Source organism: Mobula hypostoma, chromosome 30 (genome assembly GCF_963921235.1).
Source record: "Mobula hypostoma chromosome 30, sMobHyp1.1, whole genome shotgun sequence".
NCBI lineage: Eukaryota > Metazoa > Chordata > Chondrichthyes > Myliobatiformes > Myliobatidae > Mobula > Mobula hypostoma.
In genome coordinates, this window is record NC_086126.1 from 5,721,585 (window position 1) to 5,749,106 (window position 27,522).

Consider the following 27,522-nt stretch of genomic DNA (forward strand, 5'->3'; position numbering starts at 1 on the left):
TGAGGAGATCATCTGTGCACTGCTCAACCGGGCGATTATTCCTGCTGAGACGGGGTTGGGCAGCCTGAGATAATCTCACAAAACCCACATCCTGTCCGGGTAGTCAGATTTCTCCACTGCCCCTGGGTCCTGGGTAATTTACAATCTCTTCCTTTTTTTCCTCTTCCTTCTCTCTCCCCACTCTGCACCTCTCCCCCACTTCTCTCCGTCTCCATTTGTGTGTGAGTGTATGTTTGTGTCTATCAGTCTCCCTCTCTTCTCTCCCTCCTCTCTCCCCTTCTCTCTTTCTATCCATCTTCTTTTTCCCTCCTCTCTCCTCCGCTCCCACTTTCCCTGCCTCTGTGTGTGTCTCTCTCTCTGTTCCCCTGTGTGTGTCTCTCTCTGCATGTGTCTGTCTCCCTCTGTGTATGTCTGTCTCTCTATGTATCCCTGTGTGTGTTTCTGTATCTGTGTCTCTCTGTGTCTGTCTCCCTGCATGTGTGTATGATTCTGTGTGTGTGTGTCTCTCTCTCTCTCTCTGTACCTGTGTGTGTCTCTCTCTCTGCGTGTCTGTCTCCCTCTGTGTGTCTGTCTCTGTCTGTCTCCCTTTGTGTGTGTGTCTATCTCTCTATGTGTGTCTCTGTGTGTGTTTATGTATCTGTGTCTCTCTGTGTCTGTCTCTCTGCATGTGTCTGTCTCCCTCTGTGTATGTCTGTCTCTCTATGTATCCCTGTGTGTGTTTCTGTATCTGTGTCTCTCTGTGTCTGTCTCCCTGCATGTGTGTATGATTCTGTGTGTGTGTGTGTCTCTCTCTCTCTGTACCTCTGTGTGTGTGTCTCTCTCTGCGTGTCTGTCTCCCTCTGTGTGTCTGTCTCTGTCTCTCTGTCTCCCTTTGTGTGTGTGTCTATCTCTCTATGTGTGTCTCTGTGTGTGTTTATGTATCTGTGTCTCTGTGTCTGTCTCTCTGCATGTCTGTCTCCCTCTGTGTATGTCTGTCTCTCTGTGTCTCCCTTTGTGTGTGTCTATCTGTGTGTGTGTGTTTCTGTATCTGTGTCTCTCTGTGTCTGTCTCTGCATGTGTGTATGATTCTGTCTGTGTCTCTCTCTGTATCTGTGTGTGTGTCTCTCTCTCTCTCTCTCTCTCTCTCTCTCTCTCAATTTCAGTTCATCCTGTCAGTCTCCACCTCTTCCCCCCTCACTCCCCTTGTCCAATGGTCTAAGATTCCTTTCCCACCGGGACCCCTCTCCCCTTCCCCCGGCTCCCCTCTGCCAGCGCCGCCTGTGACTCTCTCGGAGGCTGCTGACGAGTCTGGACGTTCTGTGCTGAGAGATTTGGAGTGGGACAGGCTGCTCCTGACAAGAGAGAGTTTGACCAGCTCCCCCACATACCAACTGCGTCATGTTTTCTGTCCTCCACACACAGAGAGGAGAGTTCTCAGCAATTAACGCCCGGGTCTTGATCAGATTAAATTTAACTATTGCAGGGCGTGGTGTGCATTGGGCGGGAACGGTTTCCGAAAGACTCCGGTTAGTTCAAAACACCTCACTGGGACACACACGGGCGGGTCTCAGACAGAGACACACCGACAATCACTAGGGGGACCGGTCTCACCCACACACGCGTGTACAGACACGCTCTCACTGGGAGATGGGTCTCTCACACACACACACACCCACCCCTTCACAGGGGGATGGGTCACAAACACAGATGCTCACTAGAGACAGGACACACACACACACAAATATAGAAAAGCCCAGCACAGAAGCAGGCCCTTCGGCCCATCTAGTCCGTGCCCAACCATTTAAACTCCCTACTCCCACGGTGATGGCACTGGGCGCAGGGAATGGGAGATTGTGTTGCAGTTGTACAGGTCGTCGCTGGTGAGGCGATTACAGGCAGCCGATTAACCTGCTAGCTGGTCTTTGGACTGTGGGAGGAAACCGGGTCACCCGGAGGAAACCCGCGCGGGAGCACGTGGAAATTCCTCAGAGGCGGCGGCCGGGGGAAGTGAACACGGGTCGCCGGTACCGCAAGGCGTCGTGCTCGACCGTGCCACTGGGACTAGAGGGCCGGAGTTAGAGGGGGAGGTGGGCCAGCCTAGGCCCTCGATTCCTCAGGACTCTGGAGAGTGAGGAAGAGGCGTTCAGAATTGAGCGAGTCTCAGGTGGAGTGGGGGGGGGGGTCGTAGTTTTTTCCCCGGAGGGGCAAGGGAGACCAAAGCTGGGGGGGGGGGCGTGGGCTGAGGACGGGAGGGGAGAGATGATGGCGTCTCAGATGAAATACTTAGTTGTCTACACCCTGATCGCAGTACGCACTGCCTGGCGTGACCGGCAGGACTGAGCGATGTTTTTGCACGGCGGCTGATGTGTGTCGAATGCAGTGTGAGACTTGCACACTTACTCGTGAGTGTGCGTGTGCGTGCTGTCACTAGCTAGTGTGACTTGCCCCCGGGCCGCTGTACAACACGGTGCGGTGTGTGTGAGACGTGTGCACCAGATTTCTCTGCACGCTTTGCTCACTCCGGGGCGACTGAGTTTTGCCGGCTGTGCACCGCAGGAGGGATCTCGCACGGGCTGGTGTGTTGGCGTGCAAGTTTCTGCGTGAGATTTGCACACTCAGGTGTGTGCTTTTCACGTGTGTGTGTGTGTGTGGGGGGGGGGAAGCGCTTTGCAGACACTCGGGGCGTGTGCTTTGCATATTCATGTGTGTGTGTGTGGGGGGAGATTTGCACGCCGGGCCTGTGCTGTGGTTTGCATAATATATACGTGAGGTTTGCACGCTCGGGTGGCCGCCGTGCGCTTGTCTGGGTGCGAGATTTGCACACTAGGGGAGCGCTGCCGTCTCGGCCCGGCGTGAGATTTGCACAGTTGAGTGTGTGTGTGCGTGAAGTTTGCACGCCGGCCACTTGTCCTCCTTGGTATGCACGGAGGGAGAGCGGTGTGCAGTTCGGCCGGCGGGGGGAGTCTGCGGTCCGCGGCTCGGCGCCGGGGCGAGCTTCTGCGCGGCGGCTCGCTGCTCTGCTCGGATCCTCCAGCAGGCTTCCGCTTCCTCTGCGTGTGAGAAGCCGGAACCCGTCGCCTGTGGCCCCGGGACTGGAGCGGCCGCCATGGCCGAGAGGCCCCACCGCTCAGCGGCGGGCGCCGCGCCCAGACCCGTGCACATGAACCTGTTCGCCACCTGGGAGATCGACCGCTCCTCGCCCAGCTGCGTGCCCAGGTAGGGTGGAGGGCGTCCCGTCCCGTCCGGTCCCGTCCGTCCGTCCCCTTCGCTCCGCAGTCCCCGCCTGCACACCTCCCCTCTCCTTCCCTCTATCCCTCCCGTCTCCCTCTCCTTCTTTCTATCCCTTCCCTCTATCCCTCCCCGTCTCCCTCTCCTTCCCTCTATCCCTCCTGTCTCCCCTCTATCCCTCCCCATCTCCCCCTTCTCTCTATCCCTCCCGTCTCCCCCTCCTTTTCTCTATCCCTCCCCGTCTCCCCCTTCTCTCTATCCCTCCTGTCTCCCCTCTATCCCTCCCCATCTCCCCCTTCCCTCTATCCCTCCCGTCTCCCTCTCCTTCCCTCTATCCCTCCCCATCTCCCCCTTCTCTCTATCCCTCCCCGTCTCCCTCTCCTTCTCTCTATCCCTCCCGTCTCCCTCTCCTTCTCTCTATCCCTCCTGTCTCCCCTCTATCCCTCCCCATCTCCCCCTTCTCTCTATCCCTCCCCGTCTCCCCCTCCTTTTCTCTATCCCTCCCCGTCTCCCCCTTCTCTCTATCCCTCCCCGTCTCCCCCCTCTGTCCACCCCCTCTCTCTGTCCATCCCTCTTTGTATCTCCTGTCTGTGTTCAGCTCTCCTCTCTCTCTCTCTCTGTCACCTTCTATCTCTCTTACCCGTCTCCCTCTCTGTCTTTCTCTTAACTGCCTCGCTCACTCCGTCCCTTTCTCTTTCCTCATCTCTCTTTCCCTCCGTCTCTCGCTCTCTCTCTGTCACTCTCCCCCATTCTGTCTCTTTCTGGCGCACCATCTTTCTCATCTGTCTCACTGCCTCTTTCACCCCTTCTCTTTCTTTCTATCTATCGGTTTCTCCCTCCCTCTGTGTGTCTGTGTGTGTGTGTCTCTTTCTCACTCTGTCTGTTTCTCTGTGTGTGTGTCTCTCTGTCTCTGCGCGTGTCTCTTTCTCTGTGCCTGTCACCCTGTCTCGCTGTCTATCTGTCCCTGTGCCTGACTCCCCCCCCTTTAACCCCCCTCCCCAAGACCTGAACCAGTTTATTGTCGATGATTTTCAGTACGTTGCGAAATTTGTCGTTTTTGTGACGGCAGTACAGTGCGTGACGTAAAAACTATAAATTACAACACAAGTATACACACTGTATGTAAAATACGGAGTTAAATAAATAAATAGAGCAGAAAAAGGTAAAAAAAATAGTGAGGTCATGTTCACGGGGTCAACGTCCATCCAGAAACGGGATGGCGGAGGGGAAGAAGCTGATCCTGAAACGTTTAAGCGGTTCCTGTCTCGGGTACTGGACGCTTGGAGACCGCACTTGGGAGTTTCGGCCGCCCTGTTGTAGGAAGGATGATCTCGGAGTGGAAAGGACGCTGAAAAGATTCGCCAGCACCTCGCGAGGACCTGAGTTATAGGGGGAGACTGGGACTTTGTTGGAGCGTACGAGACGGAGGGGTTGTTAAAAGGAGCTGAGAGGTGCATAGGCAGGGTGTTTTCGAACTGGAAGGAATGTGTTTATGTAGAGAGGGGGAGATTTAATTTAAAGACCCGAGTTGAGTGTATCATTTGTGTCAGTGATCGAGACAGTCCGAGGATGTGCGAGGGGAGGCGGGGGGGGGGGGTTCTAAAGCCGGTGTGGTGTGTCTACGGCTTACTAACCCTAGCCCGGACGTTGTCGGACCGTGGGAGGAAACCGGAGCACCCGGAGGGAACCCACGCGGAAACCCAGACTCTCACAGGCAGCGGCGGGAATCGAACCCGGGTGGCCTGCGCCGTAAACCGTCGTGCTGACCGCTAGGCTACCGTGCCGCGGAGGAGAGTCGTGAGCGGGGACATGTGGTTGCGAGAGTCTTTTGTGGGGGGGGGGGTGGTGAACATTTAGGTTGGAAACGCCTTTGCGCCTCTGGAATCCGCCGCTCCCCCCCCCCCGTGTGAGTGAAGTGGGGGTCCGAATCACCAGGTGTATATCAGGTGCAGGTTGGTAAATATCGGAAGACCGGGGGGTAACGGGGCGAGGCTGGGGGGGGGTGGGTATAGAGGCCAGACACGATCCCGCTGGGCGGTGGGATAGTCTCGAGAGGCTGAGTGGCCTGTTACTATTTCCTAGCGCACGGCCGGGGTGAAGTGCAGGAGTGGCCCGCGCTTCTCCCGGCTGCCAGAGGGGGGCGCTGCGGACGCAGGTACTTCCCTCTTTATCTCTCAGTGTTACCTCTCACAAAGTCGGTGACGGGGCGGGAGTTTGTCAAAGTTTCTGTAATGCTTTTGTATCCACTGTGCAGGGGGTGGGGGGCTGGCCCCGGGAGCAGCTTCAGCACAGACCTGTTGGCTGGCCGAAACCCCTGTTTCCACCTCTCAGGCCGGCAAGGTCGGGTTGGACTTTGAGAGGTGGAGCCAGGTATAGTAAACAACATTTACAAAGATAATTCAAACTGGGGGTTCCCGCCCTGTTTTATGCAGCGGACCCCAAATTAGAAAGTCCTGCCCTAAGGCGTCGGGGCAGAATTAGGCCGCTCGGCCCGTCGAGTCCGTTCCGCCAGATTTATTTTCCCTCTCGACCCCATTCTCCTGCCTTCTCTCCGTGACTTTTGGGCCGGATTTGGCCTCTTGCGCGGTGAGATTCCGCAGGCAGACGCGATCTCGGTTAGGTTGTTGCCTGCGTTGGTGTGCCGGGAGCGGGGGTGGGGGGGCCCCCCCGCAGCCGACGCGGGGAGGGAGCGTTTGCGGATGCGTTCAAAGGCGGACCCCGGCCTTTGCCTCCTCTCCGGATGCGTCCCGGCTCGGGACGGGAACCGCTCTGCCCGAGACCGCGAGGAACCGCAGAGAGTCGTGGGCACAGCTCAGCTCGTCATGGAAACCAGCCTCCCCTCCGTGACTCTGTCTACACTCCTCACTGCATCAGTAAAGCAGCCAGGATAATCAAAGCCCCCCCCCCAGACATTCTCCCTTCTCTCCCTCCCGTCGGGCAGGAGATACAAAAGCCTGAAAGCTCGTCCCACCAGGCTCAGGGATGGCTTCAGCGCCGACATTGTCAGACTCTTGTATGATAAGGTAGATTCTTGACCTCACAATCTACCTCGTTCTGATCTTCCACTTTATCGTTTACCTGCGGTGCACTCTCTCTGTTGCTGTGACACGTTATTCTGCATTCTGTTATTCTTTTACCTTGTTCGACCTCAATGCATCGTGTAATGATCTGGTCTGCGTGGACAGTGTGCAAGACAAGCTTTACCGCCGTATCTCGGTACCTGTGGCAATATTAAACCAATCCCAATTCACTCCTGTCTTCACCCGTTGTGGACGCGTAAAGGAAACACGGATGGTAGTTTGCCTCCCGGGTGCCCAGGGTTCGGGATGTTTCTGGACGTGTCCACAGTATCCTGCAATGGGAGGGAGAACAGCCGGAGGTCATGGTACATATTGGTACCAACGACATGGGAAGAAAAAGGGAGGAGGTCCTGAAAACAGACTACAGGGAGTTAGGAAGGAAGCAGAGAAGCAGGACCTCTAGGGTAGTAATCTCGGGGTTGCTGCCCGTGCCACGCGACAGTGAGTATAGGAATAGAATGAGGGGGAGGATAAATGTGTGGCTGAGGGATTGGAGCAGGGGGGCAGGGATTCAGATTTCTGGATCATTGGGACCTCTTCTGGGGCAGGTGTGACCTGTACAAAAAGGGACACAAGCAAAATGCTGGAGGAACTCAGCAGGCCAGGCAGCAACCATGGAAAAAGGATTGACATTTCGGGCCCAGACCCTTCGGCAGGACTGGAGAAAAAAGGATGAGGAGTAGATTTAAAAGGTGGGGGGGGGGAGAGAGAAACACAAGGTTATGGGTGCAACCGGGAGGGGGACGGATCGAGTGAAGAGCTGGGAAGTTGATTGGCGAAAGGGATCCCAGGCTGGGGGGGGGGGGTGGTCTGATAGGTGGGGACAGAAGGCCATGGAAGAACGAAAAGGGGTGGGGGAGCACCAGAGGGGGGCGATGGGCAGGCAAGGGGATAAGGTGAGAGAAAGAAAAGGGGATGGGACTGGTGACGGAGACGATGCCCAGGGGAGGGGGGCCATCACCAGAAGTTTGAGAAGTCAATCTTCATGCCATCAGGTTGGAGGCTACCCAGACGGAATATAAGGTGTTGTTCCTCCAACCTGAGTGTGGCCTCATCCCGACAATGGAGGAGGCATATCGGAACGGGAACGGGAAGTGGAATTAAAACGGGGGTGGCTACTGGGTGACCCCGTGCGTTCTGGCGGACGGAGCCTAGCTGCTCGGCGAGGCGGTCTCCCAGTCCACGCCGGGTCTCGCCGATATACAGGAGGCCACACCGGGAGCACCGGACGCAGGAGGTGACCCCCAACAGACCCACAGGTGAAGAGTCGCCTCACCTGGAAGGACTGCTTGGGGGCCCTGAATGGGTGTTGAGGGAGGAGGTGTGGGGGCAGGTGTAGCACTTGTTCCGCTTGCGAGGGTAAAAGGGAGGGGTTACACTTGAATCCGAGGGGAACCAATATTCTTGCGGGCAGAGCTGTCGGGAGTGGTTTAAACTAATCTGGCAGGGGGTCGGGAACCAGGATGACAGAGCTGAGGTTGACAAGTCGATGATGGACGTAACGTGAACGTAAGGAAGGACAAGCCAGTGATCGGTTACAAATGCAGACAGAGCAAAGAGCTGAATTGTACCACAGAGGCAAAATTCAAAAGGTCAAGGAATGCAGGATTGAATGTGCATCGGAATATCGTGGACAAACTCGTGCAGTTAGAGATGGGTCGGTGTGACATCACTGAGCCGTGGGTGAAAGGAGACCGTAGTTGGCAGCTTAACATCAAAGGATCTGCTGTGTATTGAAAGGACAGATTGGAAGGCATGGGCAGTGCTGTGGCTCTGTTGGTGAGAGATAGAATTATATCTTTAGAGGGAGGTGACAGAGGGTCAGAGGGTGTCGAATCTTTGTGGGTGGAGTTAAGAAACTGCAAGTGCGCTGGGGCCGGCTGCTGGCGCCGGACCCGGGAGCGGAGGTTCCCGGGTTCGCACCCAGTCACGTCCGCTCCCGAGCTCGCTTTCCATCCGTGCCGGGTTTGAGTGTCGAGATCGCAGCTCGGCCTCGTTAAATAAAAGGGAGAAATACTGCGAAAGTGTCTGTGCGGGGAGTGTCGCGCCACACGGTCTCTCTCTCTCGCTCCGCGCCTTGTGAAGGCCAGGAAAAGGACATCATCACGGACGCATGCGCACGCAAAAAAAGGAGAAGAAACTGCAAATGTAAAAAAAATACAGGAATCATATATAGGCCTCCAAATAGTAGCCAAGATGTGGAGTTGAGATTGCAAAGGGAGCTGGAAAAGGCATGTGATAAAGGTAATGACACAATTGTAACGGGGGACTTCAACGTGCAAGGGGATTGGGAAAATCAGGTTGGTGTCAGATTGCAAGAGAGGGAATTTGTTGAATGCTTTATACTTTATTGTCGCCAAACAATTGATACTAGAATGTACAATCATCACAGTGATATTTGATTCTGCGCTTCCCGCTCCCTGGAGAACAAACTGATAGTAAATATTAAAAATTTAAATTATAAATCATAAATAGAAAATATAAAAATGGAAAGTAAGGTAGTGTAAAAAAAACCGAGAGGCAGGTCCGGATATTTGGAGGGTACGGCCCAGATCCGGGTCAGGATCCATTCAGCAGTCTTATCACAGTTGGAAAGAAGCTGTTCCCAGATCTGGCCGTACGAGTCTTCGAGCTCCTGAGCCTTCTCCCGGAGGGAAGAGGGACGAAAAGTGTGTTGGCTGGGTGGGTCGTGTCCTTGATTATCCTGGCAGCACTGCTCCGACAGAGTGCGGTGTAAAGTGAGTCCACGGACGGAAGATTGGTTTGTGTGATGTGCTGCGCCGTGTTCACGATCTTCTGCAGCTTCTTCCGGTCTTGGACAGGACAACTTCCGTACCAGGTTGTGATGCACCCTAGAAGAATGCTTTCTACGGTGCATCTATAAAAATTAGTGAGGGTTTTAGGGGACAGGCCAAATTTCTTTAGTTTTCTCTGGAAGTAAAGGCGCTGGTGGGCCTTCTTGGCAGTGGAACTCTGCTTGGTTGGACCAAGTCAGGTCATTTGTGATATTGACCCCGAGGAACTTAAAGCTTTTGACCTGTTCCACTTGCGCACCACCGATGTAAATTTCTTCTGAAGTCAACAACCAATTCCAATGCCTACGAGATGGCTTTTTAGAGCCACTTGTGCTTGAGTCTACTAGGGAAAAGGCTATCTTAGACTGGGTGTTGTGTAATAACCCAGATCTTATTAGGGAGGCAGTGATCAGAATATGATTGAATTCATAGTGTATAAGTCACATGTGTCAGCATCGCAATGGAGTAAAGGGAATTACAGAGACATGAGAGAGGAGCTTGCCCAGGTGAATTGGAGGAGGGGACTGGTGGGGTAACGGCTAAAGTTTCTGGGAATAGTTCACAAGACATGGGATAGATATGCCCCACAGAGGAGGAAGTTCTCAAATGGCAGGGGCAGGCAACCGTAGCTGACAAGGGAAGTTAACGACTGCATAAAAGCCAAGGAAAGGGCATATAAGGTAGCAACAGTGAGTGGGAAATTGAATAATTAGGAAGCGTTTAAAGTCCAGTAAAAGGTAACTAAAAGAGAGCTATGAGAAGGGAAAAGATGAACTGTGAGGGCAAACAATAATATAAAGCAGGATACCAAAAGTTTTTTTCAGTTGTATAAAGGGTAAAAGAGAGCTGAGAGTTGATATTGAACCACTGGAAAATGATGCTGGTGAGGTAGTAATGGGGGACAAAGAAATGGCAAATGAACTTAATGGGTATTTTGCATCAGTCTTCACTGTGGAAGACACTAGCAGTGTGCCAGAGGTCCGTGAGCATCAGGGAGCAGGAGTGAGTGCCATTGCTATTACAAAGGAAAAAGTGCCAGGCAAACTGAAACGTTTTGAACTGGATAACTCATCTGGATCAGATGGACTACATCCCAGAGCCCTGAGAGAGGTTGCTGAAGAGATAACGATGCATTGGTCATAATCTCTCAAGAATCACTTGATTCTGACATGGTCCCAGAGGACTGGAAGATTATAAATGTCCCTCCACTCTTTAAGAAGGGAGGAAAAGAGAGGACACGATAGGCCAGTTAGCCTAATCTCAGTGGTTGGGAAAGTGTTGGAGTCCATTATTAAGGATGAAGTTTCGAGGTACTTGGAGACTAATGACAAAATAAGTCAAAGTCAGCCTGGTTTCTGTAAAGGGAAATTTTGCCTGACAGATCTGTTAGAGTTCTTCGAGGAAGTAACAAGCAGGGTGGACAAGGGAGAGGCAGTGGATATCATTCAATTGGATTTTCAGAAGGCATTTGATAAAGTGCCACGCACGAGGTTGCTTAACAAGATAAAATCCGATGGCGTTACAGGAAGGAAACTGGCACGGAGAGCGGGACGGCTAACAGGCAGGAGGCAGCGAGTGGGAATAAAAGGGACAATTTCTGGTCGGCTGCCCGTGACTAGTGGTGTTCCTCTGGGGTCAGTATTGGGGCCGCCACTTTTCACACTGTTTGTCAATGATTTAGATAATGGAATTCGTGGCTTTGTGGCAAAGTCTGCAGATGATAGGAAGATGGGTGAAGGAGTAGGTGGTGCTGAGGAAGCGATGTGATTGCAGCCGGACTTGGACAAATCAGAAGAATGGGCCAAAAAAAGAGGCAGATGGAATGCAGTGTTGGGAAATGTATGATAATGCATTTTAAAGGAACAATAGTGTGGAGTATTATCTAAATGGGGAGAAGGTTCAAACATCAGAGGTGCAGGGGGAGTTGGGAGCTCTCATGCAAGACTCCCAGGAGGTTAATTTACAGGTTGAGTCTGTGATAAAGAAGGCAAATCTGACATTTATTTCAAGGGGAGTAGAAACTAAAAGCACTATAAGACACTAGTCAGGCCTCTCTTGGAGTGTTGTCAACAGTTTTGGGCCCCAGATCTCAGAACGGATGTGTTGTCGTTGGAGAGAGTCCAGAGGAGATTCACAAGGATGATTCCAGGGGATGAAGGGGTCAACATATGAGGAGTGTTTGGCAGCTTTGTGTCTGTTCTCACTGGAATTTAGAAGAACGTGGGGGGATCTCATTGAAACCTACCGAATGTTGAAAGGACTAGCTAGGGTGGATGTGGAGAGGATGTTTCCTGTGGTGGGGGTATCCAGGACTAGAGGGCACAGACTCAGATTTGAGGGGTGACCCGTTAGAACAAAGAGGATTTTTTTTTTGGCTAGAGAGTAGTGAATCTGTGGAATGCTCTGCCACAGACTGCAGTGGAGGCCAAGTCCGAGGGTGTATTTAAGGTAGAAGTTGATCGTTCCCTGATCGGTCGGGATATCAAAGTACAGGACGAGAACGCGGGTGTATGGGGATGAGTGGGATCCGGGATCAGCCGTGATGGAATGGCAGAGCAGACTAGATGGGCTGAATGGCCTAATTCTGCTCCTATGTCTGACGATCTTGTGGTCTAAGCCCTCTCTCAGTGCCCTCTCGCGCGCCCCTCCCTCCCCACTGCTCCCTCTTCACCCTCTCCTCCCCCAGCACAGTGGGGGGGGGTGGAGAACAGCACTGCCCAGCTGGGGGGGCTGGCAGCTCTGGGTTTGCCCCACCCCCCCTCCCCGGTGGATGCCGGGGTGGCGCGGAAGGTTCTGGGGCCCGCGGGGATCGGGGAGCAAGGGGCCGCCCCTCCGGGGAGGACAAACACAGGATCAGTGGTAAACAAGTCGTTAGCTGAGGAGGGAAGCTCCCCGCGGAGTTGCCCTGTGTTCAAGTAAACACGCTGGCAGCAAACGCTGAGGGAGGGGGAGGGGGCGGGGAGCGCGTCCGTGGAGTGAGTTCCACCGCAGGGCGGAGGGGGTTTCGCCCGCCAAGCGGGGAGCCGGCCGCGGCTTGTCAGCGAGTTGTTGTCCCCCCGAGCTCGTGGGAGGTGGCAGAGTGCGCGAGGGGAAGGGGGGGCTGTAACGTGGGGGGAGAGATTGGAGGAGCCGAGGTCGCGGGAGGAGGGGAAGGAAGCCGGCGAAGTGAGAGGGGGAGGGAGGGGTTGCGAGGAGAGAGACGCCGGGGGTGGGGGGGGAGGGAAGAGGAGGTGAGGTTGTGGGGAGAGAGGGGAATGAGGGGGACAGAGGTCAGGGCGTGAGGCGTCACAGGAGGAGAGGATGTGGGGAGGGGGAGAGGGGAAGGGAGGACTCCGGAGGGAGAGGAGAGAAGAGAGAATGCAGAAGAGGGAGGGTCATGGGGGGAGAAGTTTATTTAAGCTATTCCTGTTTGCCTCCCAGATGAGCTATACCTGCCCCGAAGAGGGCGGGAGGGGTCTCGGCTGCTGTCTGTCGTGCAGCTCTCGCGTCTCCCTGCCCGAGGTGGACGGATTTGGGGACATCACGGGAGAGTGGCGTCGCACAGACCGGGCACGAGGGGCCGAGCGGCCTCCCCCTTTCAGCGTCTCCGCGCAGAGGAACGCGCACGCACTGTGATTGGGTGGGGGGGGAGGGGGTGGGCCGGGAGAGGCGAGCGTGCAGGGTGTTTGCTGTGGGACTGGGACGGGAGGGGGGAGGCAGTGAAACGGGATGGTTGGAGGGCGGGAGGGGTGACTGCAGACAGACCCCTGCCTCTCTCCGGGTGCGGAGCCTGTGAGGGACGGCATGGCGGCGGGCGCGGCGGGTAAGGCTGCTGGTTCCACGGCGCCAGGAACCCCAGTTCCGTCGATGTGCGTGTGTAGACCGTAAGACGAAGGAGCCTAATTGGGCCTCCTCTGTCCGCACTCCTCTCTGCCTCGATAAACCACCCACCCCAGACACTCTCCCTTCTCCCCTCTCCCGTCGGGCGGAAGATACAGGAGCCTGAAAGCTCGCCCCGCCAGGCTCGAGGACAGCGTCTAAAACCCCTGCTGTAAGAACAAAGTAAATTTATTATCAAAGTGACCGTAGACAATCCTGAGGTTCATTTTCTTGCGGGCATACTCAATAAATCTTTAAACGGAACCAAGTGCAGGAGGCAACAAACTCTGCAAAGAAAGAAATAATAAGAATAAATAAATAAGCATTAACTACCGAGAGCACGAGATGAACAGTCCTCAGAAGTGAGTCCAGAGGTTGTGGGAACTTTTTGAGTGAAGTTATCCCCTCTGGTTCAGGAGCCTGATGGCTGAGGGGGCAGTAACTGTTCCTGACCCTGGTGGTGCGAGTCCTGAGGCTCCTGGGCCTTTTTTACTGACGGCAGGAGCGGGAAGAGAGCACGGCCTGGGTGGCGGGTCCCTGACGATGGAGGCTGCTCTCTTGCAACATCGCTCCATGTAGATGTGTTGAATGGTTGGGGAGGTTTTCACCCATGGTGGACTGAGCTGTGTCCATTTCGTTTTGTAGGAGTTTCTGTTCAAGGGCAGTCAGAGGATTGAACGGTTCCCTACTTTGATAAATTGACCGCGTTCTGATTCTGCACCTTATTGTCTACCTGCACTGCACTTTCTCTGTCGTCGTTGAACTTTATTCTGCATTGTTATTATTTTACCTTGTTCTACCTCAATGCACTGCGTAATGATCTGATCTGTACGAACAACCAATTCAAGTCAAGTTGTTATACACATGTAACTGCTTAGTGTGCCCCCTAGTGGTCACAGTCTGTATATGCAGCTCAGTGTGCCCCCTAGTGGTCACAGCCTGTATATGCAACTCAGTGTGCCCCCTAGTGGTCACAGTCTGTATATGCAGTTGCTCAGTGTGCCCCCTAGTGGTCACAGTCTGTATATGCAGTTGCTCAGTGTGCTCCCTATTGGTCACAGTGTGTATATCAAAGTTGCTGGTGAATGCAGCAGGCCAGGCAGCATCTCTAGGAAGAGGTACAGTCGATGTTTCGGGCCGAGACCCTTCGTCAGGGCTAACGAAGTGACTAACCAGTGGTCACAGTGTGTAAATGCAGTTGTTCAGTGTGTCCCCTGGTGGCACAGTGTGTATATACAGTTCGTAAACACAACATGATCTGCTGATGCTGGGGTCAAAGCGACACTCACAACACGCTGGAGGAACTCAGCAGGTCGGGCAGCATCTGTGGAAAAGATCGGTCGACCTTTCGGGCCGGAACCCTTCGTCAGGACTGTAGAGGGAGGGGGTGGAGGTCCTATAAAGAAGGTGGGGGGAGGGTGGGAAGGAGAAGGCTGGTAGGTTCCAGGTGAAAAACCAGTAAAGGGAAAGATAAGGGGTGGGAGAGGGGAGGCAGGGAGGGGATCGGCAGGAAAGGTGAAGAAGGAATAGGGGAAAACACAAAGGGGAGTAGAAGGAGGTGGAACCATGAGGGAGGTGATAGGCAGCTGGGGGACGGGGCAGAGTGAAATAGGGATAGGGGAAGGGAGGGGGAGGGAATTACCGGAAGTTGGAGAATTCTGTGTTCATACCAAGGGGCTGGAGACTACCTAGACGGTATATGAGGTGTTGCTCCTCCAACCTGAGTTTAGCCTCATCATGGCAGTAAAGGAGGCCATGTATGGACATATCTGAATGGGAATGGGAAGGAGAGTTGAAGTGGGGTGGCTACAGTGTGCCCCCTAGTGGTCACAGTATGTATATACACCTCGTCCCACCCCGTTACTTTTAAAAATGTCATCCCCTTCTCTCAATTCCTCCGTCTCTGCCACATCTGCTCTCAGGATGAGGCTTTTCGTTCTAGAACGAAGGAGATGTCCTCCTTTCTTAAAGAAAGGGGCTTCCCTTCCTCCACCAACAACAGCACCCTCAACTGCATCTCTTCCCTTTCACACACGGCTGCTCTTAATCCATCCTACCAGGGATTGGATTCCTCTTGTCCTCACCTACCACCCCACCAGACTCCAAGTCCAGCACATAATTCTCCAAAACTTTTGCCACCTCCAACGGGATCCCACTACCAAGCACATCTTTCCCTCCCCCTGCCCCAGCTTTCCGCAGGAATCGCTCCCTGTGTGACTCCCTCGTCCATTTGTCCCTCCCCACTGGTCTCCCTCCTGGCACTTACCCTTGTAAGCGGAACAAGTGCTACACCTGCCCCTACACCTCCTCCCTCACTACCAATCAGGGCCCCAGACAGTCCTTCCAGGTGAGGCGACACTTCACCTGTGAGTCTGTTGGGGTCATAAACTGTGTCCGGTGCTCCCGGTGTGGCCTCCTGTACTTTGGTGAGACCTGACGTAAATTGGGAGACCGTTTCACCGAGCACCTACACTCCGTCCGCCAGAGCAAGCGGGATCTCCCAGCGGCCACACATTTTAATTCCACTTCCCATTCCCATTCCGACATGTCCATCCATAGCCTCCTCCACTGTCGCGATGAGGCCACACTTAGGTTGGAGGAACAAAACCTTATTCCATTTGGGTAGCCTCCAACCTGACGGCATGAACATCGATTTCTCAAACTTCTAGAAAAGCTCCCCACACCCCTTCACCATTCCCCATTCCCCTTTCCCTCTCTCACCTTATCTCCCTGCCTGCCCATTGCCTCCCTCTGGTGCTCCCCCCCCACTTTTCTTTCTTCCATGGCCTCCTGTCCCTTTCACCAATCAACTTCCCAGCTCGTTACTTCATCCCTCCCCTTCCCGGTTTCACCCATTACCTGGTGTTTCTCTCTCCCCTCCCCGCACCTTGTAAAGCTACTCATCTTTTTTTTTAACCTCCAATCGCAGAGGAAAAGGGTCTAAAGGGTCTCGGCCCGAAGCGTCGACTGTATTTTGTTTCACAGACGCTGCCTGGCCTGCTGAGTTCCTCCAGCATTTTGTGAGTGTGTGTGTTGCTCGGATTTCCAGCATCTGCAGGTTTTCCTCGTTATTTAGTTATACGAACATTGACTTCTCAAACTTCCGCTAATGCCCCACCTCCCCCTCGTACCCCATCCGTTATTTATTTATATACACACATTCTTTCTCTCTCTCTCTCTCCTTTTTCTCCCTCTGTCCCTCTCACTATACCCCTTGCCCATCCTCTGGGTTCCCCCCCCCTTTTCCTTCCCCCTGGGCCTCCTGTCCCATGATCCTCTTGTATCCCCTTTGCCAATCACCTGTCCAGCTCTTGGCTCCATCCCTCCCCCTCCTGTCTTCTCCTATCATTTCGGATCTCCCCCTCCCCCTCCCACTTTCAAATCTCTTACTAGCTCTTCCTTCCGTTAGTCCTGACGAAGGGTCTCGGCCCGAAACGTCGACTGTACCTCTTCCTAGAGATGCTGCCTGGCCTGCTGCGTTCACCAGCAACTTTGATGTGTGTTGCTTGAATTTCCAGCATCTGCAGAATTCCTGTTGTTTGTATATGCAGTTGTTCACTGTGCCTCCTAGTGGTCACAGTGTGCAAATGCAGTTGTTCACTGTGCCTCCTAGTGGTCACAGTGTGCAAATGCAGTTGTTCAACGTGTCCTGTATTTCAAAGTTCAAAGTAAGTTTATTATGAAAGTACATGTAAGACCTTAAGACATTGAAGCAGAATTTGGCCATTTGGCCCATCGAGTCTGCTCCACCATTCGAACTTGACTGATCCTTCTGGTCCTTTTCTCCCCCCTTAGCCCCACTCCCCAACCCTTTCCCCGTAACCTTTGATGCTGTGTCCAAACAAGAACCGATCAAGCTCTGCCTTAAATACACCCAATGACCTGGCCTCCGCAGCTGCCTGTGGTAACAAATTCCACAAATTCACCACCCTTAAAGAAATTTCCCCCACATCGGTTTTAAATGGACACCCCTCTATCCTGAGGCTGTGCCCTCTTGTCCTAGACTCCCCCACCATGGGAAACATCCCTTCTACATCTACTCTGTTGAGGCCTTTCAACATTCGAAAGGTTTCATTGAGGTCTTCCCTTCTCCTCCTAAATTCCAGCGAGTACAGACATTCCTCATATGATCACCCTTTCATTCTCAGAACCATCCTTGTGAACCTCCTCTGAACCCTCTCCAGTGCCGGCACATCTTACGTGAGGGGCCCAAAACCTGTTCAGAATACTCAAGGTGAGGCCTCACCAGTGTCTTATAAAGCCTCAGCATCACATCCTTGCTCTTGTATTCTCGACCTCTTGAAATAAATGCCAACATTGCATTTGCCTTCCTCACCACTGACTCTACCTGCAAGTTAACCCGAGGCGTTCTCCACAAGGACTCTCAAGTCATAGAACATGGAAACTTAGAAAACCTACAGCACAATACAGGCCCTTTGGCCTACAAAACTGTGCCAAACATGTCCTTAACTTAGAAGTTACCTAGGGTTACCCATAGCCCTCTATTTTTCTAAGCTCCATGTACCTGTCCAGGAGTCTCTTAAAAGACCCTATCATATCCACCTCCACCACCGTCACCGGCAGCCCATTCCACACACTCACCACTCTCTGCATAAAATAACTTAACCCTGACATCTCCTCTGTACCTACTTCCCAGCACCTTAAAACTCTGCCCTCTCATGCTAGCCATTTCAGCCCTGGGAAAAAGCCTCTGACTATCCACACGATCAATGCCTCTCATCATCTTGTACACCGCTATCAGGTCACCTCTCATCCTCCGTCGCTCCAAGGAGAAAAGGCCGAGTTCACTCAACCTATTCTCAGAAGGCATGCTCCCCAATCCAGACAACATCCTTGTAAATCTCCTCTGCACCCTTTCTATGGTTTCCACAACCTTCCTGTAGTGAGGAAACCAGAACTGAGCACAGTACTCCAAGTGGGGTCTGACCAGGGTCCTTTATAGCTGCAACATTACCTCTCAGCTCTTAAACTCAATCCCACGATTGATGAAGGCCAATGCACCGTATGCCTTCTTAACCATAGAGTCAACCTGCTCAGCAGCTTTGAGTGTCCAATGGACCCGGACCCCAAGATCCCTCTGATCCTCCACACTGCCAAGAGTCTTACCATTAATACTATATTCTGCCATCATATTTGACCTACCAAAATGAACCAGCTCACACTTATCTGGGTTGAACTTCATCTGCTACTTCTCAGCCCAGTTCTGCATCTTATCAATGTCCCACTGTAACCTCTGACAGCCCTCCACACTATCCACAACACCCCCAACCTTTGTGTCATCTGCAAATTCACTAACCCATCCCTCCACTTCCTCATCCAGGTCATTTATAAACATCACGAAGAGAAGGAGTTCCAGAACAGATCCCTGAGGCACACCACTGGTCACTGACCACCATGCAGAATATGACCCGTCTACAACCACTCTTTGCCTTCTGTGGGCAAGCCAGTTCTGGATCCACAAAGCAATGTCCCCTTGGATCCTATGCCTCCTTACTTTCTCAATAAGCCTTGCATGGGGTACCTTATCAAATGCCTTGCTGAAATCCATATACACTACATCTACTGCTTTACCTTCATCAATGTGTTTAGTCACATCCTCAAAAAATTCAATCAGGTTCGTAAGGCATGACCTGCCTTTGACAAAGCCATGCCGACTATTCCTAATCATATTATGCCTCTCCAAATGTTCATAAATCCTGCCTCTCAGGATCTTCTCCATCAACTTACCAACCACTGAACTAAAACTCACTGGTCTATAATTTCCTGGGCTATCTCTACTCCCTTTCTTGAATAAAGGAACAACATCCGCAACCCTCCAATCCTCTGGAACCTCTCCAGTCCCCATGACAATGCAAAGATCATTGCCAGAGGCTCAGCAATCTCCTCCCTCGCCTCCCACAGTAGCCTGGGGTACATCCCGTCCAGTCCCGGTGACTTATCCAATTTGATGCTTTCCAGCACATTCCCTTTCGTAATATCTACGTGCTTAAGCTTTTTAGTCCACTGTAAGATATCCCTACAACTGGCAAGATCCTTTTCCGTATTGATTACTGAAGCAAAGTATCATTAAGTACCTCTGCTATCTCCTCTGGTTCCATACACACTTTTCCACTGTCGCACTTGATTGGTCCTATTCTCTCACGTCTTATCCTCCTGCTCTTCACATACTTGTAGAATGCCTTGGGGTTTTCCTTAATCCTGTCCGCCAAGGCCTTCTCATGGCCCTTTCTGGCTCTCCTAATTTCATTCTTAAGCTCCTTCCTGCTAGCCTTATAATCTTCTAGATCTCTATAATTACCTAGTTTTTTGAACCTTTCGTAAACTTTTCTTTTCTTCTTGACTAGATTTCCAACAGCCTTTGTACACCACAGTTCCTGTACCTACCATCCTTTCCCTGTCTCATTGGAAAGTACCTATGCAGAACGCCACACAAATACCCCCTGAACATTTGCCATATTTCTGCCTCACATTTCCCTGAGAACATCTGTTCCCAATTTATGCTTCCAAGTTCTTGCCTGATAGCCTCATATTTCCCCTTACTCCAATTAAATGCTTTCCCAGCTTGTCTGTTCCTATCCCTCTCCAATGCTATGGTAAAGGAGATAGAATTGTGATCACTATCTCCAAACTGCCCTCCCACTGAGAGATCTGACACCTGACCAGGTTCATTTCCCAATATCAGATGAAGTACAGCCTCTCCTCTTGTAGGCTTATCTACATATTGTGTCAAGAAACCTTCCTGAACACACCTAACATACTCCACTCCATCTAAACCCCTCGCTCTAGGGAGATACCAATCGATATTTGGGAAATTCAAATCTCCCACCACAACAACCCTGTTATTATTACGCCTTTCCAGAATCTGTCTTCTATCTGCTTCTCGATGTCCCTGTTACTATCAGGTGGTCTATAAAAAAACACCCAGTAGAGTTATTGACCCCTTCCTGTTTCTAACTTCCACCCACAGAGACTCCGTAGACAATCCCTCCATGACTTCCTCCTTTTCTGCAGCCGTGACGCTGTCTCTGATCAACAGTGCCACATCCGCACCCCTGGGCATCTCAGATGTTTGGATTTCCTCCTTGTTTAGAAAATAGTCTGCGCATTTATTTCTTCTACCAAAGTGCATGACCATGCATTTTCCAACGTTGTTTTTCCTTTGCCACTTTCTTGCCCGTTCTCCTAATCTGTCTAAATCCTTCTGCATCCTACCTGTTTCCTCAACGCTACCTGCCCCTCCACCAATCTTCAGATAAACTTGGCAACAAAGCCGTCTATTCCATCATCTAAATCATTGATCTATGGCATAAAAAGAAGTGGTCCCAACACTGACCCCTATGGAACACCACTCGTCACTGGCAGCCAACCAGACAAGGATCCTTTTATTCCCACTCGCTGCCTCCTACCAATCAGCCAATGCTCTAACCATGCCAGTAACTTTCCTGTAATACCATGGGCTCTTAACTTGGTAGGCAGCCTCATGTGTGGCACCTTGTCAAAGGCTTTCTGAAAGTCCAAATATACAACGTCTACCGCATCCCCTTTATCTATCCTACTTGTAATCTCCTCAAAGAATTCCAACAGGTTGGTCAGGCAAGATTTTCCCTTAAGGAAACCATGCTGGCTTTGTACGATCCTGTCCTGTGTCACCAAGTTCTCTATCACCTCATCCTTACCAATTGACTCCAACATCTTCCTCATGCCTCTCCACAATCTCTACCGCTACCTCTTTCAGAACTCCAGGGCGCAGTTCATCTGGTCGGGGTGAATTATATACCCTTCAGTCTTCCAGCTTTTTGAGCACCTTCTCCCTTGTAATAGTAACTGCACCCACTTCTCTCACACCCTTCAGCATCTGGCACACTGCTAGTGTCTTCCACTGATGCAAAAATACTCATTTAGTTCATCTGTTATCTCCTTGTCCCCCGTTATTATTTCTCCGGCATTATTTTCTAGCGGTCCTGTATCCACTCTCATCTCTGTTTTTTTCCATACTTGAAAAAGCTTTAACTGTCCACTTTGATATTGTTTGCGAGCTCGCTTTCATATTCCATCTTTTCCCTCCTAATGATTCTTCTAGTTGCTCTCTGTAGGTTTTTCGAAAGCTTCCCAATCCTCTGTCTTATCACTAATTTTTGCTTTGTTGTGTGCCCCCTCTTTTGCTTTTGCATTAGCTTTGACTTCCCTTGTCAGCTGCAGTTGTACTATTTTGCAATTTGAGTATTTCTTTGTTTCGGGAATTCGTCTGTCCTGCACCTTCCTCGTTTTCCCCCAGAAACTCACCCCATTGCTGTCATCCCTGCCAGCATCTCCTTCCAATTCACTTTGGACAACTCCTCTCTCATACCACTGCAATTTCCTTTCCTCCACCAAGATATTGCAGGATAAACTGCAAGATTGCAGCTTAATGTGAAAAAGACTAAGGAGCTGGTGATAGACCTGAGGAGAGCTAAGGTACCGGTGACCCCTGTTTTCATCCAGAGGGTCAGTGTGGACATGGTGGAGGATTACAAATACCTGGGGATACGAATTGACAATAAACTAGACTGGTCAAAGAACACTGAGGCTGTCTACAAGAAGGGTCAGAGCCGTCTCTATTTCCTGAGGAGACTGAGGTCCTTTAACATCTGCCGGACGATGCTGAGGATGTTCTACGAGTCTGTAGTGGCCAGTGCGATTATGTTTGCTGTTGTGTACTGGGGCAGCAGGCTGAGGGTAGCAGACACCAACAGAATCAACAAACTCATTCGTAAGGCCAGTGATGTTGTGGGGATGGAAATGGACTCTCTGACGGTGGTGTCTGAAAAGAGGATGCTGTCTAAGTTGCATGCCATCTTGGACAATGTCTCCCATCCACTACATAATGTACTGGGTGGGCACAGGAGTACATTCAGCCAGAGACTCATTCCACCGAGATGCAGCACAGAGCGTAATAGGAAGTCATTCCTGCCTGTGGCCATCAAACTTTACAACTCCTTCCTTGGAGGGTCAGACACCCTGAGCCAATAGGCTGGTCCTGGACTTATTTCATAACTTACTGGCATAATTTACATATTACTATTTAACTATTTATGGTTCTATTACTACTTATTATTTCTGGAGCAACTGCAACAAAAACCAATTTCCCCCGGGATTAATGAAGTATGACTATGACTATATTGCTGGGTCAGACCTTCCTTTCTCCCTATCAAATTTCAAGCTGAACTCAACCATATTACCAAGTACAGCCCTGTGATTTGTTTCCTTGCATTCGGTTACATTTGTATGATTCTGGAACGCTCTAGCGCTGCATTATTTGAATAGGGTCTTCCTCAGTGGCGGACTCTTATCTGCGAAATTGAGTGGAAAGTTTCTTATCTATGTGTATATATGTAAAAAGAAAGTTGCCCCACATTGGGCGCCATCTTCTTCCTCTCCCTTTTTCTCCTTCTGTTTTCCTTCACTTTGTGGACCTCTATCGCTGTCTGTTTTTAATTTTCATTGTGCTATTGGTGCTTAATATGAGGACGGCGAACCCAGACGTTTCGTGCCTTTGCCCTGACTTCCAAAAGAACCCTGGAGTTAGAACATCAGAATCCAACAGTAGGAATCCAAAGAGCTGCAGCCTGTCTGACTTATGGTCCTAATGAAGGGAATTGGGGCAAAAAGTCCAGCATGGACATGATAGGCCGAAGGGCCTGTTTCTGTGCTGTTTACAACTGCACCTTCTACATTTCACTCTAGTCCCCTTTCTCACTCTCCTAGACACTTGGGGGGCGGGGGAGAGGGAAGGAGCACAAGATGGCAGGTGATAGGTGAGCGGGAAGGTTGGCTGAAGCGAGAAGCTGGGAGGTGATAGGTGGAAAAGGTAAAGGCCTGAAGGAGGAGGAATTTGATTGGAGAATAGAGTGGACCGTGGGGTGGGGGGGAGGGAGCGGAAGAGGAGGGGAACCAGAGGGAAGTGATGGGCCGGTGAGGAGAAGGGAAGAGGTGAGAGAGGGAACCAGTTTGATACATAGATTGATATACTTTATTGATCCTGAGGGAAATTAGGTTTCGTTGGGTAAAGGGGTAAAGGAAGAGGAGATTGAAGATGAAGAGGGGTAAATGGCTAAAGGAAGAGGAGAAGAACAGGGAGAAATTACCGTAATTGCTTTTGCTCCCCCTCTCTCTATTTCAATTTTATACCCTCCAGTAACTTCTGCCACTTAACCCAACATCCCCCTCACCTGGTCTCGCCTGTCATCTTCTAGAATCTAGCTTCTGCTCCTTCCCCTTCTTCCTCCTTCATATCCTGGCTTCTTCCCTCTTCCTTTCCCGTGTTGATGAAGAGTCTCGGCCCGAAACATCGTCTTTATTCATTGCCATGGATGCTTCCGGGCCTGCTGAGTTCCGCCAGCGTTTTGTGTGTGTGTGTGTGTGTGTGTGTGTGTGTGTGTGAGAGTGTGTGAGTGTGGCCGAACTCCCCAACTATCATCCCCTCCTCCTTCCCTCTCTCCCACGGTCCACTCTTCCCCTCCTATCAGATTCCTTCTTCCTCGGCCCCTTTACCTTTTCCGCTATCACCTCCCAGCTTCTTACTCCATCCCTTCTCCCACCTACCCGGCTTCACCTATCGTCTGCCATCTTGTCCTCCTCCTCCTCACCCCACCTTCTTATTCTGGCCTCTTTCCCCCATTCCTTTCCGGCCCTGAGGAAGGGTCTCGGCCTAAAACGTCGACTGTTTATTCCCCTCCACAGGTGCTGCCCGACCTGCTGAGTTCCTCCAGCATTTTGTGTGTGTGTGTGTATTTCCAGCGTTGGCACAATCTCTTGTGTCACCCTCAGGGTATCAGTTTGCCGAATCGCCAATTTTGGTTGCCTTCATCGACACTCATTTTTAAAATCCCGCGTTTATTTCGACAATTGTGTTTAATTCCCAGCTGTCATGGTGGGATTGGGATTCGTAACCTGGACTGTTAGCCTGGGGTAATTATCACCGCGCACGCCGCCCTGCGCCTAATTGAACCCCCCCCCGAACCCTAATGAGTGACCACGTTCGATGGGGTGGGTATTGAGGGGAGAGTGATTCTGAAGTAGGCCGTTTCTCCTGTCGCTGCAGGGAAACCGAGGTTTGGCTGGTCTGCTCTTTCCGTCGATAAGCTGATCCTCGGGTCTCCATTCACGTCTATCTTCTAGCGCCGGCGCCCCGGTTTCGATTTCCCGCCGCGGCCGCGGCCTCCCCATAACCGCGCGGGTTTCCTCCGGGTTTGGGTCCGCGGGCCGTGCTGCGCTAGTGGCGAGGGTGCGAGCTCTCTACGGGTGGCGGCGGGGACTGAGCCCGAAACGCGGGACCATGCTGCGGGAACGTCCAGCAGCTCCCTCACTCTCCCGTCTTTCTCCCCCCTCCCTCCCTCTCGCTCAGATTGTTCAGTCTGACCCTGAAGAAGCTGCTGGTGTTGAAGGAGTTGGACAAAGACCTCAGTTCGGTGGTGATCGCTGTAAAGCTGCAGGTGAGGCCCTCCGCCGACGGAAACGTCTCTCCGCGTCCACTCTTATCAATATGCGGTCCGTCAGCCTCCGCGTTAAATACCCCCCAGGACCTGGCCGCCACAGATACACCACCGTCAGCCTCAAGAAATCCCTCCTCACCTCCGTTCCAAATCCTTCTATTCAGAGACGGTGCCCTCTCCCGCTATCGGAAACATCCTCTCCACGTTCTCTCTGTCTTTGCCCTTACAATGCTCGATAAGTTTCAGTGAGGCTCCCCCCACCCAGCAAAAAACTCCAGCGAGTGCAGCCCCTCAAACGTTAACCCTTTCATTCCCAGCAGCATTCTCGCGAACCTCCTCTCCCAACGCCAGCACCCGCTTCCTCAGATAAAGGGGCCCAGAACTGCTCTCAGTTCCCCAAGTGCGGTCTGACCGACGCCCCGCCATCACACCCTTGCCTTTGTGTCTTCTCGTCCTCTCGAGATGAATGCTAACATTGCTTTTGCCTCCCTCCCCTGCCCACTCAACCTTCAGGGAAACCTGCGCGAGGAATCCCAAGTCTCCGTGCGCCTCGATTTTTGAATTTTCTCCCCGTTTGGAAAATAGTCTTTGCTTTTCTTCCTCATACAAAGGGCATGACCGTTCACTTCCCGACACTGTAATCCGCCTGTCACTTCTTTGCCCATTCTTCTAACCTGTCCAAATCCTTCTGCAGACCCCGCTGCTTCCTCGACTCTATACCTGACCCTTTACTTACCTTCGTATCGTCCACAAAGTTAACATACAGAGCGGGAAGTTGTGGTCCCAACTCTCCTGTCGGTCACCGGCGGCCGGCCTGAAAGGCTGGAGGCCTTGTACGCCAGGCAGGGTTGAGAGAGATGGGCCTGTAGAGATTGTATCTGCTGTCTTCCCCCTCCCCGTTAACCCCACCCCCCCCGCCTCTCTCCCGGACTGCAGGGTTCCAAGAGGGTGCTGCGATCGAACGAGATCCCGCTACTGGCCAGCAGTATGACGGAGACGGATCTGCAGCTGACCTTCTCCCTCCAGGTAGCCGTGGCAACCCTCCCCCTTGGCCGCGAGGCCTCTGGTGGAGGGCCGGGTGCGGGGGCGGGCGGGGAGGGGGGTAGGCGGTGGAGACTCTAATCCAGCTGTTCTGCTGTGGGGCGGCGGGAGACGTCCATGGCCTCCACGGTGGGGGGAGTGCAGAGCCGGACCCTGGGGGTGGGGGCTCACGGTGTTGCTGGAGGGGGATTGGGGGAGGGGGAGGAGATGGGGAGAGGCGAGGGCAGAGAGCTGGGTGGGAGGAGGAGAAGAGGAGGGGGACGGGGTAGATTAAAGGAGGGTGGGGGGGACGAAGGATTCGATGGGTGGGTCGGAGGTTAGGGGTCAGCTGGGAGAGGAGGAGGATGGAGACGGAAGGGCGGGGTTAAGGAGGGAGGAGAGTGGGGTGACGGAAGTGGGCCAGAAGCAAGAGTTATATTAGCGGTCGGGGTGGGGAGGAGGGGGAAGAAGGATGAGGGGTGGAATGAGATGGGTGGGTTACCCACTGAAAGAGTGGGGCTCTCAGGTCCAGAGGTGTCGGGTGGAGTGGGACGGGTGCTGACGTACTGGTGTTTCCCTGAACCCCTCCCCTCCCCTCGCCCTCACAGTACCCGCACTTCCTGAAGCGCGACGCCAACAAGCTCCAGATCATGTTGCAACGCCGGAAGAGGTACAAGAACCGCACAATCCTCGGCTACAAGACGCTGGCCGTGGGGCTGATCAATATGGCTGAGGTGAGGCCCGCGGATCCCTCCCCCCCCCCGGCAACAGGCCCCTCGGACTCCCCCCTCCCCCCCGGCAACAGGCCCCGCGGACCTCGCCCCCCCGGCAACGCGCCCCGCGGATCCCTCCCCCCGGCAACAACAGGCCCCTTAGGCTCCCCTCCCCACCCCTGGCAACAGGCCCTGCGGACCCCTCTCCCCCGGCAACAGGCCCTGCGGACCCCTCTCCCACGGCAACGGGCCCCGCGGGCCCCTCCCTCCGGCAATGGGCCCCTCGGACTCCCCCCTCCCCCCCCGGCAACAGGCACCGCGGATCCCTCCCCCCGGCAACGGGCCCCTCGGACTCCCCCCCCCCGGCAACAGGCCCCGCGGACCCCTCCCCCCCCGGCAACGGGCCCTGCGGATCCCTCCCCCCCGGCAACAGGCCCCTCGGACTCCCCCCTCCCCTGCAACAACAGGCCCCTTAGGCTCCCCTCCCCCCACCGGCAACAGGCCCCTCGGACTCCCCCCCCCCGGCAACAGGCCCCGCGGACCCCTCCCCCTGGCAACAACAGGCCCCTTAGGCTCCCCTCCCCACCCCTGGCAACAGGCCCTGCGGACCCCTCCCCCCCGGCAACGGGCCCCGCGGACCCCTCCCTCCGGCAATGGGCCCCCACCGGCAACAGGCCCTGCGGACCCCTCCCTCCCGGCAATGGGCCTTACGAACACCCCCAGCAACAGGCCCTCGGACCACCACCCCACAACAGGCCCCACTCTAGGACCGCCGATTCCCTCTAGATTCCAAGATCGATTCTCTCAATCCCGTCCAATTTCCACCCTCCCCAATTCCCCCCCCCGCGGTCATTTGGGACGTTCCCTGGGGGCAGCGTGGGTGTGAATGGGTTGGGGGCGGGGCATTAATTGGGCTTCAGGGTTGCGGTCAAAGTCTCCCGCTGACCGGTGAAGAATCCCGTATTCGCTCCGCCTCTGTAACACGCTGTTGTCCCAGTCGGGTGGCGGTTCGCACGGTCGCCTTGCAGCGCCGACGGTCGGGGTTCAAATCCCACAGCTGCTGGTAACGAGCTCGCGCTGTGACATCAGACTAGGATGGTGGGGCCCATCTGTAGCGTATCAGTTAGTGCCACGCTGTTACAGCTCGGGGCGTCAGAGTTCAGAGTTCAAATTCCCGCCACTGCCTGTAAGGAGTTTGTACGTTCTCCCCGTGACCGCGTGGGATTCCTCCGGGTGCTCCGGTTTCCTCCCACAGTCCAAAGACGTACTGGTTGGTAGGTTAATTGGTCATAGTAAACTGTCCTGTGATTGGACTAGGGATTGCCGGGCGCTGCAGCTCGAAAGGCCAGAAGGGCCT

General features: G+C 53.2%; 1 protein-coding gene across 4 annotated transcripts in view; it reads left to right on the forward strand.

The window, feature by feature from the left end:
- Window positions 1-2,776: 2,776 nt before the first annotated feature.
- Window positions 2,777-27,522, forward strand: part of LOC134339705 (phosphofurin acidic cluster sorting protein 1-like) — a 67,059-nt gene continuing 42,313 nt past the window's right edge. The window contains exons 1-4 of one of the 4 annotated variants that reach the window (XM_063036428.1): window positions 2,777-3,195; window positions 24,345-24,432; window positions 25,369-25,458; window positions 26,061-26,186. In XM_063036428.1, the coding sequence (XP_062892498.1) occupies window positions 3,086-3,195; window positions 24,345-24,432; window positions 25,369-25,458; window positions 26,061-26,186 (414 nt within the window). In that variant the 5' untranslated portion in view covers window positions 2,777-3,085. Of the gene's footprint in view, window positions 3,196-8,148; window positions 8,532-23,852; window positions 23,909-24,344; window positions 24,433-25,368; window positions 25,459-26,060; window positions 26,187-27,522 lie in introns of those variants that run through there. The other 3 variants (XM_063036427.1, XM_063036430.1, XM_063036429.1) reach the window with 3 other exon arrangements.